Below are 15119 nucleotides of genomic sequence, written 5' to 3' on the forward strand. Positions count from 1 at the left end.
TGTTGTTGACATAACATCATTATTGGTGCTACTTTTAAAGAAAGGTTGCTGTCTTGCTTGTCTCCAGCATGAGATACTAACTCCACCTCTCTTCAGTCCTCACCAGAGATGTCGGACAGCTGACGCCCCACCTCTTCCTGGACAGAAACTCCAATCAGGATGTTTATCCCGCCTCCCTTCAGGAAGTCCAGGATGCCCTAAACAACCTCAATAGCTCTTCCCCTTCTCTGAGTGGAGCAGGTTTGGACCAGAACCTGAACTTGAGGTTGACCTCCAGACCTGGAGAAGAAGAAGGTCTCTCCCCGTCCCCTCTGCCCCAGCCCCGCACCCTACGCCCTCCCTCGCTCGCCGTCCACAACTGCCCTGACCCCGCCGAGGTTGATGACCTTGCTCCTATGACCTCTGACCCCAACGGCAACATGAACTCTGACCCCAACAGCCTGACCCCTGAACTGGACAGACCGGACTCAGACAGACAGTCACCTAGGATGAGCACGGGCATCACGTGAGTAACACTCATATAAGACATCTTATCTTACACATGCCTGACCACTTAGCATACAATCACATGATCTTATCTCTCCCTCCCTCAACCAATCATACCCCCTCCTCTCCCCTCCACCCCCTCTCATGTCTCACCCACACTCCGCTCTTTCTCTGTACTCTACCTGTCTCTGAGTCTATTTCTGTGTGGCGTCAGGACTGCTGACCAGGTCCGTTTACTATGTATGATGCTGTAAGTACTGAATACTGTACTGTCTCTGTTGTCCCGCCATTAAACCTTGACCAAATCCCCAGCCTCTGTGTCTCCCCTCTCCCTGCCCTCCATGCATGTTCTCCTACACCACGACTCACTGCAGTCAGAGCAGCCCTGGCTAGACTTCTTTAGTGCTGTGTCAGGTTGACGCATGGAGACAAATTTAATGATAACCGTTTGGTCATCAGATTCTCTCAGGCAGGGCTAGTCGATCTCAGAGTCTGTTACATTATCACTACTTCACCTCAGAGAGAGAGAGAAAGAGCGAGAGAGAGAGAACCTCACAATACTCTAGTCTACAGCAACTTAACAATACTCTCTGTTCAAGTGTAATCATGCTCTGTGCAGTAGTTTGGTGACTCAGCTTTATTTCTATTAGGCAACGGCCTGTTTCATTAATCTGCTTTCTGCTTTAGTAGTTTAGCTGCACAGAGCAACTCAACAGAGAAAGCACAGAATGAGGTCTGATTATAAAGTCTGCTTTCTCCTCTGCTTTCTCTCCGTTCCTCCTACTGTACTCTCTTTATACTCAGTAAGAGCAACATCGTTTCAGTCTCACCTAATATCATATAATAGGACTCTGCTACCTTTGGGTCTGGCTGCTGTCCCAGACACATGGTCGGTGGGTCAGCTATGATCTGGGTAGGGTTAGCATAAGGGTAGGTCTCAGTAGCTCTGACCTCAGTGCTCTTTGTCTTCAGGAACTCCTGTAAAGTGAAGAAGCTGGACAACCAGACTCTGTTACAGAATGCCAGCGGAAAGGTAAGGGTTAATGTTCTAACCAGCTTCTCAAACAGGAAATGCTTTACTTTTCTTCTTCATACCTTTCCCATAAAGACAGCAAACTTTATTTAACTGTTATTTTTAAAAGAATGATTTTGAATGCTCCAGATAAAAGTGTATGTATCGCTGTCCTTGGTCATCATTGTATCACATTTTGTGTGTGTGTGTGAGTGCGTGCGATTGTAGTGTAGTGTTGTGTAGTGTAGTGTAGTGTTGTAGTGTTTCTCACGCTGGTACCTTTCCTCTGTGTACATGACCATGACCCTGGTTAACCTACACGTTCCTCTCTGAGAGCCCTGTCCTCTACTTTACCTCAGCCCTCAGTATATGTCAGGCCTGCTCTGGCATGGCAACAGGGAGAGAAGGGAGACTGTCCAATTACAGATGAAAATGTCTCTGACCGTCTGTCCCTCCCTCCCTGCCTGTAGGACGACGACCATCGCAAAGGTCACGCTACAGATGAGGAGAAGCTAGCCAGCACGACAGGAATCAGAGCAGATAGAGACCACAACGGTGAGTGGGGAATAAGGGGATCAGACACACCCAACATCAGTGTGTGTGAACCCATGTGTTGGTTAATGAATATCACAGGGAAGGTCATTGTTGTCCCCTCCACCCCAGATGCTCTAATCTGGCCTTCCACCATCCCTCATGCTGACTCGACCGCTAGGCCTACTGTGTATGACTCATGCAGCTTGTTGTAGTGTATGCCTGATGGGTCTATGTGTGTATGAGCCAATAAGCAAAACCCCAGCAGTGTGACAGGAAGCAGACAGACTGTACCCGATCAATAGTCCCTCAGGCTGCATGCGACACACTTCTACTGTAGCTGTGTTCTACGGTGTTGAGTTGGCCTTTATATTGTCTGTTCTGCTCTGTTCTGCTCTGCTCTGTTTATTTCTGTCTAGTCTGTGGAGAAGTATATGGTAGATTCTGTCTGTCATTTTAGGAATTTATTATGAGACAGTCCTCTGTGCTGCAGGCATACACTGCCCCCTCCTGGTTATACAGCAGCAATACATGGAGCTCCCAGTGGTTGGAGTCAGATAAGAATAGAACAGAAAATAAAATACAATAATAGAATTGAATAAAAAAATAATAGAAAAATAACAGAACAGAATATAACAGTTCCTTTTGAGAATACAGTGTGGGATATTTGACACAGACACTTTTAGTGACTTGTCATTCAAGGGTACAAATGTTTGATGTGATGTGTTGTTCTCTTCCAGGGCAAGAGCTGAATGTGTCAGCCAGACCAGAGGAGTCAGACTGCTGTTCTATGGTGAGTACACTAACATGCCCTGTTAACAGTCACATATAGACCAGAGAGAGTTTGGTCCACTTCAGAGACGGATCTAGAGATGATGGTTCTGTCAGAATCATGTGATCCCACTGGTGACCACTAGATGGCGACACCAGTGAGCTAGCTGTATGGAACACTTTTCGGAAAACAGATCATGGCCATGATGCTACTGTAGAGTGTTAACAATCATTGTCATCATCATCATGTTCTAGTAGTGGATTAGAGCTGTGTTCACAGTGATGTTGAGGAGCTATCTGGCCCGCTGAGATGGTGATGGTGACTGGCTTGATTAGTCTTCTAGTCTACCCGGTGCCCACTACAGTAGCCCACTACAGTACAGTACCATGGTAGCTTTACTCCCACACTGTATGCACATGAACTGACCACGAGCTCCTCAGCTTGTCTGTCTGTCATCATCTCCAGCTCGTCAGGCGATAGAGGGCTTGAGATGATCAGTCGCATAGGATTAGGATATGAGTGTGAGTTATAATCTAGGGAAGGATAAGAGGAGGACGAGGGTTGAGGGGGAGGGCGAGAGGAGGGCTAGAGAAAGAGATGGAAATAACCACCCTTAGCTCCGGCACTGAGGAACAAGACCTCAACTTCTAACCTCCCTCTAGCCCCCCTCCTCTGAGAGCACCAGAGTAGACATGCTGATGAAGGCAGAGCCAATACAGAAGTGATTGTGTCTGTATACAGCTCTGACAAACACTATACTACACTGTACTATAATCTGTTTATTATTGAGTGAAACACACAGAAGGAATTTACCTACAAACAAACTGTTTAACCAGTCTGCCACACCCAGAAACTGTCACGCCCTGGCTCTGGGGACTCTAGTATGTTGAGCCAGGGTGTGAGTTTTCATTTGTTTTTCGTTCTAGTTTAGTATTTCTATGTTGGCCAGTGTGGTTCTCAATCAGAGGCAACGTGTATCAGCTGTTGCTTGTTGTCTCTGATTGGGAACCATACTTAAGCAGCCAGTTTTCCCACAGTGTTTGTGGGATCTTGTTCCAATTAGGTTTGTGTTTGATCCAAGGACGTCACGTTATCGTTTTGTTGTTTTTGTTCGTGTATCATTAAATAAAAAGTATGTTCACCTTCCACGCTGCGCCTTGGTCCTCTGTTCCCGACGATCGTGACAGAAGATCCCACCAAGACAGCACCAAGCAGCGTGAAGAGGAGAGAGGATGGACCTGGGATCAGTTGAGTAGGAGTCTCGACTGGGCCAAGCCAAGTGAAGAGCAGAGAGGTTGGACTATGGAGCAGTGGATTAAGAGTCTCGACTGGGCCAAGCCAAGTGAAGAGCAGAGAGGTTGGACTTTGGAGCAGTGGGGTGAGAGTCTGGCGAGAACTAGGGAGGCCTGGTCCACGGGGAGGAGAGACACCCAGAAAATTTTTAGGGGGGGGCTCACGCCGTGGACGACGGGGCAGCAGGAGGCCGCGATAGAGCGGTCCAGCGGGTTGGCAGAGGAGGCCGCCAGGTTAAGGGGGCCACTGGTCACAAAGGGGAAGGAAAGTGTAGAGGCACGGCGAGAGGTACTGGGGTGTGTTACCAGTCCGGTCCGGCCCGTTCCTGATCCCTGCGTAGGGCCAGTGGTGTGTGTCCCCAGTACGGTCCGGCCTGTTCCTGTCCCTCGCATCGAGCCTGTGGTGCGCGTCGTCAGCCCGGTCCGGCCCGCTCCTGCTCCCCGCACCAAGTCAGTGGTGCGCTTCGTCAGCCCGGTCCGGTCCGCTCCTGCTCCCCGCACCAAGTCAGTGGTGCGCTTCGTCAGCCCGGTCCGGTCCGCTCCTGCTCCCCGCACCAACTCAGTGGTGCGCCTCGTCAGCCCGGTCCGGCCCGTTCCTGCTCCCCGCACCAAGTCAGTGGTGCGCTTCGTCAGCCCGGTCCGGCCCGTTCCTGCTCCCCGCACCAAGTCAGTGGTGCGCTTCGTCAGCCAGGTCCGGCCCGCTCCTGCTCCCCGCACCAAGTCAGGGGTGCGTTTTGTTAGCCCGGCTCGGCCCGTTCCTGCTCCCCACACCAAGCCAGTGGTGTGCGTCGTCAGCCCGGCACAGCCCGTGCCTGTTCCACCGGTGCCTGGTTCGGCACGGGTCAGCTGCTTCACGCCGGAGCTAGAGCGGTCCGCTCCACCGGTGTGCAGTCCAGCTCCGGTCAGCGGGGCCGGACCGGACCAGGGGTACTTTGGGGGGTTAGAGAGGGAGTGGGGATCATGCCCGGAGCCGGAACCGCCGCCAAGGCGGAGTGCCCACCCGGTCCCTCCCCTGTGGTGTTTGGTTGGGGGGTGGGGTACTGTCACGCCCTGGCTCTGGGGACTCTAGTATGTTGAGCCAGGGTGTGAGTTTTCATTGTTTTTCGTTCTAGTTTAGTATTTCTATGTTGGCCAGTGTGGTTCTCAATCAGAGGCAACGTGTATCAGCTGTTGCTTGTTGTCTCTGATTGGGAACCATACTTAAGCAGCCAGTTTTCCCACAGTGTTTGTGGGATCTTGTTCCAATTAGGTTTGTGTTTGATCCAAGGACGTCACGTTATCGTTTTGTTGTTTTTGTTCGTGTATCATTAAATAAAAAGTATGTTCACCTTCTACGCTGCGCCTTGGTCCTCTGTTCCCGACGATCGTGACAGAAACATTCACAGAGAGTGTATCAATGCTACAGGCCACAGTTGACATTGTGACTAAATCCGGGTTTGGGTCAATTTAATCTAACATCTAGTCAGGTACTGATGGAACTCCTCTCCTACTCTGACACCCATCTCTCTGCAGTATGAGGACCCCTGCCAGCTGAAGAACGCCAAGCTGGGAGGAAGTAACATGCAGAAGAAGACAGGAAGTGAGGTTCTAGACCCCATTTGCATCAGCGAGGAAGAGAAAACGGCTGTTCTCACCCTTATCAGAGAGGAGGTAGGTTAAATAGTAGACCACACACACACACACACACACACACACACAGGGTAACACAGTAATAACTGTCTCCTGTGTCAGATCATCACTAAGGAGACGGAGGCCAGTGACTGGAGGAGAAAGTATGAGGACAGCAGACAGGAAGTCATGGAGATGAGGTAACTCACATGTAGGGTTACAAAATTCACGGAACTTTCAATAAATTCCCTGGAATTCCAGAAATCCTGGTTGGAGGGTATGGATTTCCTGCTTATTCCCTCCTGATTCCGGGAAACCTCCAGCTGGGATTTGGGGAAAACCAGGGAATTTATTGAAAGTTCCAGGAATTTTCCAACCCTATTCACATGTACCATTCTGTTACCAGTCACCTGAACTGTACTGTGAGGCTAGTAATGATGTGATGTGTGCTGAGCTGTGAACAGACTGAGGGTTAGCTAGTAGAGACTCCTCAGTAACCGTTCCTCCTCTCTCACAGGAAGATTGTGGCAGAGTATGAGAAGACCATCGCCCAGATGATTGGTGAGTGGCTTAGGTCAACCAAACCTCTTCAAACATTCCTTTCCATAAATGACTGGTATACCCAGTGTAGTGGTGGCATCGATGCATGGAATCATAAAATGACCCGTCCGTGTGAACTCTCTCTTGCTCAGAGGACGAACAGCGCAACACCATGAGCTCCCAGAAGTCTTTGCAGGCTGTAACCATGGAGAAGGAGTTGGCGCTTGCAGACCTGAGCTCAGTAGAACGCTCGCTGTCCGATATGTTCCGCCGCTACGAGAACATGAAGAGCACCCTGGACGGCTTTAAGAAGGTTAGAGGTCAGAGTTCAGGGGTCAAGAATAGTCTGACCTGAGTATCATTAGTCTTTAAGCACATTTGATGTATATTTTTTATGTGGAATGTTGTGGTTCTACCATTGTGTGCATGTAGAATGAGGAGGTGTTGAAGAAGTGTGCTCAGGAGTATCTGGCCAGAGTCAAGCAGGAGGAGCAGAGATACCAGACGCTCAAACTCCACGCTGAGGAGAAACTAGACAAGTATGATCACGCACGCACACTACACACACTACACACACACACACACACACACACACACAGGGGTCTGTGACTACCTACTAACCAATGAAACATCTACCCTATTCCTCCCCTCAGGGCTAATCAGGACATAGCCCAGGTACGCAGCAAGGCCAGCTCTGAGAGTGTTGCTCTGACCGCCAGCCTGAGGAAGGAGCAGATGAGGGTGGAGTCTCTGGAGAGAGCCCTGCAGCAGAAGGTAACGAACAACACAAATGCTACATGCTAATGCCTTTTATTTAGCCCCATAGCAGAAAGTAACACACAACACAAACTCTTCATGATAACAGAAAGTTGCTTGCTCTACATAACACAGCGTTTTCGCTAACCAGATCTTAGTCTTGAATCTCCCTGACGTGATCTTCTGTCTTTTCACAGGCTGAGGAAATCGAGGAGCTCACCAAGATCTGTGACGAGCTCATCGCCAAGATGGGCAGAACAGACTGAGACAGATTCCATATGTCCAAATCCTTCAATCTTGACCCGCCAAGACAACCCTGCCTACAACCTATGGCATACCCTGCCCTGTGCATGTGTCCAGCCAATGAACAGTTCAGTTTTCCCTTGGGGCGCCTGCCCCTAATGCTGCTGTACAGGTCAAATGTCATATGATAACCCATTTCTCTTGGTCAAAAGTAGTGCACTATATGGAGAGTAGGGTGTCATTTGAGCCAGAGCCTATGTTACATGTGGACTGTTTTTGTTTTGGTCGTTTTCGCCACGCAAGACCAAATCCCTTACTCCCTCCATCCGTCTGTCTTTCTGTCCTGTAACACTAATATAATGTGCTGTCTTGGCGTTGCATAGATTTGTGCTTATTTACCTGATGGTAACATTTTGTAGAGCATTTATTCATAGATTATATACATAAACCCCAAAACAAAAAACACCCTTGCTGAGATGTACTGTACATAGGGTATTTATTCTGAACACTAGGAGACTAGGGCAGGACCAGGTAGACAATCTAGGCTCTAGGACAGTCAGGGATTAGAGATCAGGGGTGAGATGTGTTTAACCCTTCTGTATGACTGCACTATTATAAGGAGGGGGGATATGGGCGTAGGGTCAGGGTTAGGATGCACTGCTATTGATAGGGGTCATGTGGGGGGTTGTCCTGGGAAATATAAAGCATTTCTCCTGTCTGTATATGAGGCCTTGTGTTAGCAGAGGAAGAGGAGCTGTAGGTCTACTGTATATTCTGCTCTGTGCGGTCTTGGACAGGTTTAGATAACCTCCAGCACAACAGCACAGGGGAGGGTTTCCCACTGTCCTAAACTCCACCTGGTTAGTGTTTGTCTCAGGCCAGTGTGTTGGACCAGAGAGTAGTATACTCAGTTACTGGAAATCTGGAAATGGTGAATTTAATACAAAGACTATATATTTTGTATATGTACAAACAAATACTGTAAACTGGAAGAGTGTTTTAATGACTGGCTGTTATTATTGGTTGTTCAGAATAAAAAATGCTCAGAATATCCTGCTCATGTTCCCCTTTAGCCACTGACATGCACAGCACCTGTAGTGTCCAGGTGTGAAATGTTATGACATGGAGGTAGAGAGAACTGTTCCAGGATAATGTGAGCTCCCATGGACCCTGTTCAAAAGTAGTGCACTATATAGGGAATAGGGTGCCATTTGGGACGAAACTACTGTGTTTTACTGCAGCACCTATTTAGTGGCATAGAAAGATAACGTTTATCTTATTCACTGCTTAACTGTTCTCAGCTGAACTGGTTCTGTTAAATACTCTTCTTCCCCCAGTGGAGAGCGTCACACCGCCTCACGGTACTAGTTCCCTCTCTGCCATTCTACTCTGTGAATGCCATAGTTAAACAAGATACATTATAACTAGATGGTTCGAGCCCTGAATGCTGATTGTCTGATAGACGTGGTATATTAGACCATATACCACGGGTATGAAAAAACATTTAATTGAACTGCTCTAATTACGTTGGTAACCAGTTTATAATAGCAATAAGGCACCTTGGGGGTTTGTCATATATGGCTAATATACCATGACTAAGGGCTGTGTCCAGGCACTCTGCGTTGCGTCGTACATAAGAACAGCCCTTAGCCGTGATATATTGGCCATATACCACACCCCCTCGGGCCTTATTGCTTAAGTATAACATGCACACATGCATGCACACACACACACACGCCTGAGTGTCTATCATACACATCTTTGTGCCATTCTGCAGTTGTGTTACCTCCAGCTTCATTGAAGGTTTCGTTAGACAATATTGTTTTTTTTTACGTTATGTACATCACTGATGATCCCTTTTTGAATTGTCATTAATATTTGTAAAGTGGGAATAAGAAACGCACAGTTGTACTGTACTGACTATGTTGACTAATACGGTATATGCAGTGTGTGTCCTGATTAAACAAGACTGTAATAATAAAGAAGTGTATTCTCATGGCTTCTGTGTGCAGGAGAGTTTCTTTGTTCACAGCTTCACAGGTATGGTCTGACATCACAGCTTCACGGGTTGGGTCTGACATCACAGCTACAAGCACTGACTTAACTGAATCCTCAGTCTCTGGCATCTTCAGTCTCTGCCAGAGGGAACCGCAGCCTAGCCCTGGACTAGCAGCTGAACAAAGAAGAGTGTGAAAGGCGTCACCATGTCTGCTTTATCCTCTTATTCTCAGACCTAACATCCCCTGACACAACACTTATGTCCTCTGTCTGACACACTCACAGAAATATAGACACATGCACTCACACAGCCACACATATACAGAGCGAAATGGATGTCATGAGACTCTGACCTTGAGTTAGAGGGCAAGTGCATGCAAGTGACACATTTTAGGTTGAATTTCCCTGTAGTTGGGGAGAATGATCTGTGACAACCTAGTGTGGTTGTATTATTTCTCTGATCACTTAGACAGCATACTGTAGGGGGTGTGTGATGCCCGTAAAGGTGAATGAGTGTGTGAGTGAGTGAGTGAGTGAGTGAGTGAGTGAGTGAGTGAGTGAGTGAGTGAGTGAGTGAGTGAGTGAGTGAGTGAGTGAGTGAGTGAGTGAGTGAGTGAGTGAGTGAGTGAGTGAGTGAGTGAGTGAGTGAGTCAGTGAGTGAATACAGTACAGACAACAGTACTGAGAGTATACCTGACCCTGTCAAAGCTACCCTGGGTAAGTCCATTAACACAATAACAAAGGGTGCTGGGTGTGCAGGGTTGATAGGGATTAGGGCTAAGACGTTATTGCCCCAAGACACCCCCACCCCCTTCTCTTTTCTCTCCTCTGCGTTTACCTCCTCTTTGCTCCCACTCCAGTACTGGACTCCCAAACGTACACTGATACACACCGTGCATCCGGCACTATGAAGGCTGTCCTGGCTCTGCTGATGTTGGTGTGCCTGGCCTGCCACAGTAAGTCTCTCTGTACATGTAGTAGCAGGGTTATTTGAGCAACTAGAGGGGGACCGTCTGGGGGATTCTGGGTTTTATAAGGGGTTATACGTTTTTTTTAAAGGGGGCTCTGATTCTCAAACGGTGGGTCTGAATATATAGTCTTTACTGGGTCAATGTTAAAAGATGTAATCAGGTTAGAAATGTTGGGTTGTTTATCTGGTGGGTGTCAAACAAAATGTCAAGAGCTTAGTTGGATCACATAACTCACAGAAGAGTCTGGGACCCAATGAGAGTAACTGATGCTAACACTAACCCTAGCCATAGGTCAACACTAACCCTAACTGTACCAGGGGGTCAGATTTCAGTTTATTTTGTTTTAGTCATCATATTGGTAAGGGTTGTGCCTTGAAGTGAAGGGCTGTGTTTACTTGTCTGTCTCTCTGTCTGGCTGGCTGGCAGTGGGTTTCAGTGTGCTCTTATTTGTTCATGAAAGCCAGAGGGGTTGACAGGACAGGACACATGGACAGGGCCAGTCTGGGTTAGGTCACAGACACAGCCTTGGAGTTGCTCTGTACATTATCAGATATCAGTTTGTATTTATGGGCTCCCAGTTACTCAGGGACAATGTGTGCATGTTGAGACTGAGAGTTAGGGTTATGTTGAGAGGTAGCCTCGATCCAACCCTCTTGCAGAGGGATTGCTTGTCTGTCTGTGTGTGTTGGTACATGCTGCTTAGTCTCATCTCAGACGTTCTCTCCTGTTCCATGTCTAAAGGTCACGCACTGAAGTGTCACTCATGCGTAGCGTCCAATGAGGATGATTGTACTAAACAAGGATCCACCACCTGCCCTCAATTCGCTGACGCCTGCTCCACCATCACAGGACATAGTAAGTACACACCCACAAATTACTTTCATGACCAAAGCGTGCAGCATTATTTTCTACCACTAGATGTCAGGCTAGTTCTAGGAGTCAGTTGATCTTCCTGGTTGTAGTGGAGGACAGCACCACCAAAGACAGTACAGTATGAAGATAGGCTAAAACTGCTTCTCCAATAGAAATCCCCGATCACACTTGTAGGCAATGTCAAGGCGACGTTGGTTAGGTAGGCTCATGAGGAAGACAGCTTGTCTGTCGAAACGTTGGTTATTAAATTATTGCATCTGAGCTCCTAGAGTGTGCGGCTCTCCTTTTCTTTTTCAAAGGCTCATGCGTAGAAAGACGTCGGCGGTCCAACGGTTGTCTCGCGCCGAACTGCGCCTGTGCTGGCAATCAAATCAAAGGAACTTCTTCGATATAAAGTTGTTTTTGACGAAAATGAAAACGTATCAGTTTGTCACTATCACGAGGTTGGATAAATAATATCGACTAGTTAAGACATCTAGGTTGTGCCTTAAGATTTTGAGAAAATTAACAACTAAGGAAGAATGTTTTACTTCTCTCATTGACTTATCAAACCCCGGCTTGGTCTGTTTCGCAAGTGTTCTCGAAAGTCTCGCAATGTTGCGCCTCTGGGTTTAGAAACTCTGTGGCAACACCATCAGCACTACACAATCAGCACTACACCACAGATGGAACAAGGAGCCAGATGTTTCACCGGCTGTATAAATCTGAAGCATCCGGATAGAATTTCCACTCCCCACCAAATATGGTGCGAAGAGGAAGCCCAGTGGCATGCAGTGTAGAATGGCGCGAGATAGATCTGGGCCAACATTCTGCAGATTTTGTCATCTAAGGAAAGCTCTCAATTCAGTTTTCTGTTCCCAAAACTAAAATATGTTACGAACAGAGTGCACTAAGTTTTGTAGACGTGACCCTTTGCCAAAGTTTCTACAAATGGCGTTGTTTACAAGGAGTGCTAGGGCGAAATGAGTTATAGCACACGCTCACTTCACAGCGATAACGTTCCCTAATGAAAATATGCAAATACCTGATAGAACGCGCCAATAGGATCTCGCTAGCTCGTGCTTGGCTCTGCCCACCTTCTTGCTTGTTCTGCCAACTATGATTAATTTGCTCCCATTGAAAACGACACAGATGAACTATCTTTGACTATACACTGCTGGAAATAGAGCACAGACATACAAGTGCCGAAATCCACATCGACCCCTAGACCCTGCCTCCTATAGGGACTTCTGTATATCTGAAATGATTAGAGTGCAAAAATATTAAATTCAGCAAAGATCTGCAAGGTATACTTTTTAGACTTCATCATTCCCCCCATTATCAGTGTTCTAGCTACTGTGGAACTGATATGAACACATCTTGAACACATCTTGTACAAAACAGATTTTAAAGCTAAATAAACATGAGTCTTTATGCTACTATACTATATCACACACTAAATCAATAACCACGCAAATTCGATAATAGAGTAGATATGTACGTATTGCTCTCTCTTTTGTCAGCGGTCGCTCTCCCGCTCTCTCCGTGCCCTGTAATCACTGTGTCCTCATCTCTCAGGTTTCTGGATAAATTCTCAGCAGCTTTTATCAACCACAACCCTCTGTGTCTGAGTGGGGGGGGAGTTGGTGGGTAGATGGGAAGGGCGAGGGCGAAGAAGGGCAGATGAAAGGAAGAGGAGAAGAGTAGGAAGCCATGATTCAACAGGGTTGAAATATAAAATAAAACGAACTCTCCTTGTACAGCTGCTCCATACATGTTGCAAAATAAATGGGAAGAGATGTTTGATGTACCGATTCCATGGCACATGGTTTTTGAACTGATACAAAAAACAACACTTGATTCAACACTTCGAGTTTTTCAATGTAAATTATTATACAAAATTATTGCAACCAACAGAATGCTATATATATGGAGCATACAACAATCTCAGCTCTGTAGATTTTGCTGCGAAGAGACAGGATCATTTATTATGGTATTGCCCCTATGTAGCTTGTTTCTGGTCACAGGTTCATGAATGGTAAAAAAAAATCACAACATTCACTTAAATTAAACCTACAAATAGCAGTGTTGAGCGATTTGGAAAGCAATAGTAAATCAATCAATAATATAATGATACTCGTAGGAAAGGTTTTCATCTTTAGCTCACAATCTGTGCATACTATGCAATTAGAAAGGTTCCAAATATATGTAAAACATCACAGCACAATTGAAAAATATATGGCACATGGAAACCAAACGAGGGTGGTCTATGGTGATAGGTGGGATGGGCTGAGATTGGCTGAGGGGTGGGATTAAAGAGTTTATGTTCGGTAATGCATTATTGTTATGTGATTGCTATATATAAAAGTACCATGTATGTAACATGTGTATGTAAAATGTATGTATATGTAGCTGAAAAGCTGTAAAAACAAAACTAGATGTGTCCTCCGAAGAGGACAATAAAACAATCTCCTTCCTCACACCTTTCCTCCCCTCTTTCTCTCCCTCCCTCCCTCCCCACTCCTCTCCTCCCTCCCTCCCCACTCCTCTCTCCTCCCTCTCTCCCTTTCTCCCCACTCCTCTCTCCCTCCTGTGTTTCAGACACGGTGATGAAGTCATGCTCCTACAAAGCGTTCTGTGATAAGGCCCACAGTGGCAACTCTGGAGCCAAGATGGAGTGTTGTTTCACTGATGACTGCAATGGGCCTCATAAGGGCCACCAGCACGGGGAGCACAAAAACACAGCTGAGGCCCTGGGAGCCAGCCCTGTTCTGCTACTTGGGGCTCTGATGCTCCGCATGGCCCTCAGCAGGTTCTAAACTCCTGATCATAAATAGATTCATCCCTTTACTATCCATGTATCCATTTATTCATTCTTTCATACAGCCCTACCACAAAACCATTTATCCATCCATCCCCTCGGAGTGAGTCTGCAGAATGCTGATGAGCCAGGGTTTGGTGAATCACACAGGGATTAGTAAGAGTGTGTGTGATGCCTGTGGTGGGGGTCATAAAAGCACATTCAACCAAGTTTAAAGACAGATGGAACTGATGTATCACTCTATATGAGTTAGCTCTGTCACTAATGCAGATGTGTGTCCATAACCAGTCATATATACAAACTGAGATGTTTGATATGATAAGAGAGAGGATGGAACTCCTGTAGTGTCAGTAGACTCTGGGTGGATGTGAGCCAGGCTGGGGTTAGAGCTTTATACCTGGGGCAGATCTAAAATGTCACCCATGGTAGCCTGTGTGTATGTATGACATTGTTGGTTAGTGCTGGACTCACAGTAGGCCTAGTGTTAGGCTCGTTCCCACAGTGACCACATACATTAGGGCACTCTTCAGCCTTCAGACTCCAATCATCATGAATTAAACAGAAACTCCACACTGAGAGACATGTTGGTACTTCTTCCATTGTTCATATTGTTATGCTTCAATACTTATTTATAAATAAACATGCTATTACACCCTTACTTTTCCTTTCTATCTCTCTGCAGTTGGTTTTGTTGTTGGTGTGTGTGTGTGTGTGTGTGTGTGTGTGTGTGTGTGTGTGTGTGTGTGTGTGTGTGTAGCGTGCTACAGTGTGAGACTGTCAGTGGGTGGCATCAGTGGAAATGTTGAGACCATAGGTTTAGACTCCCTCCTCCGTTTCTGTGACCTCTGACCTAGGACAGGACGTGAGGTCACACACACGCACGAACACACACAAACACATTTCCTCCTCACACCTCCAGTCTGTCTCTAGCGAACGCTGACTTCTTCTCTGTCTCTGTCTCAGACTGTATAATCACTCTGTGCAGGGCAGACTCAGGTAAGGACAGTTGGACGAGGCAGAGAGAACAACTGGTCTAGACAAGGATACAGATCGTACCCACTAATCACCCCATTCAGACAGAATATCTACCCCATTTAGGCTAGTCACAGTAGCTCTGCGCACCATAGCAGACTGTTACTGTAACTTCTATTTCCCTGTTAGCCTCTTCTTCATGTGAGACCATGTCTCTCTCCCTCCTCTGTCTGAGCCCACATAAATACCAACCAGTCAGCTGAGC

General features: G+C 46.9%; 2 protein-coding genes across 4 annotated transcripts in view; both read left to right on the plus strand.

The window, feature by feature from the left end:
* The window catches only part of LOC121584924 (transforming acidic coiled-coil-containing protein 1), a 34141-nt gene extending 25492 nt beyond the window's left edge, over window positions 1-8649 (plus strand). For 2 of the 3 annotated variants that reach the window (XM_041901183.2, XM_041901181.2), the window contains exons 3-14: window positions 97-505; window positions 701-736; window positions 1459-1519; window positions 1969-2053; window positions 2770-2822; window positions 5606-5743; window positions 5825-5901; window positions 6219-6262; window positions 6394-6554; window positions 6674-6780; window positions 6895-7015; window positions 7195-8649. In XM_041901183.2, the coding sequence (XP_041757117.1) occupies window positions 97-505; window positions 701-736; window positions 1459-1519; window positions 1969-2053; window positions 2770-2822; window positions 5606-5743; window positions 5825-5901; window positions 6219-6262; window positions 6394-6554; window positions 6674-6780; window positions 6895-7015; window positions 7195-7263 (1361 nt within the window). In that variant the 3' untranslated portion in view covers window positions 7264-8649. The remainder of the gene's footprint in view (window positions 1-96; window positions 506-700; window positions 737-1458; window positions 1520-1968; window positions 2054-2769; window positions 2823-5605; window positions 5744-5824; window positions 5902-6218; window positions 6263-6393; window positions 6555-6673; window positions 6781-6894; window positions 7016-7194) is intronic. The other variant, XM_041901182.2, reaches the window with a different exon arrangement.
* A 1417-nt stretch (window positions 8650-10066) lies between these two features.
* si:ch211-113d22.2 (activin receptor type-1C) lies at window positions 10067-14532 on the plus strand. The gene is made up of 3 exons (XM_041900025.1): window positions 10067-10194; window positions 10951-11064; window positions 13663-14532. The coding sequence occupies exons 1-3, from the start codon at window positions 10146-10148 to the stop codon at window positions 13878-13880; spliced, it is 381 nt and encodes a 126-aa protein (XP_041755959.1). The 5' UTR covers window positions 10067-10145; the 3' UTR covers window positions 13881-14532.
* Window positions 14533-15119: the final 587 nt, after the last annotated feature.

The sequence above is a fragment of the Coregonus clupeaformis genome, chromosome 16 (assembly GCF_020615455.1).
Source record: "Coregonus clupeaformis isolate EN_2021a chromosome 16, ASM2061545v1, whole genome shotgun sequence".
Classification (NCBI taxonomy): domain Eukaryota; kingdom Metazoa; phylum Chordata; class Actinopteri; order Salmoniformes; family Salmonidae; genus Coregonus; species Coregonus clupeaformis.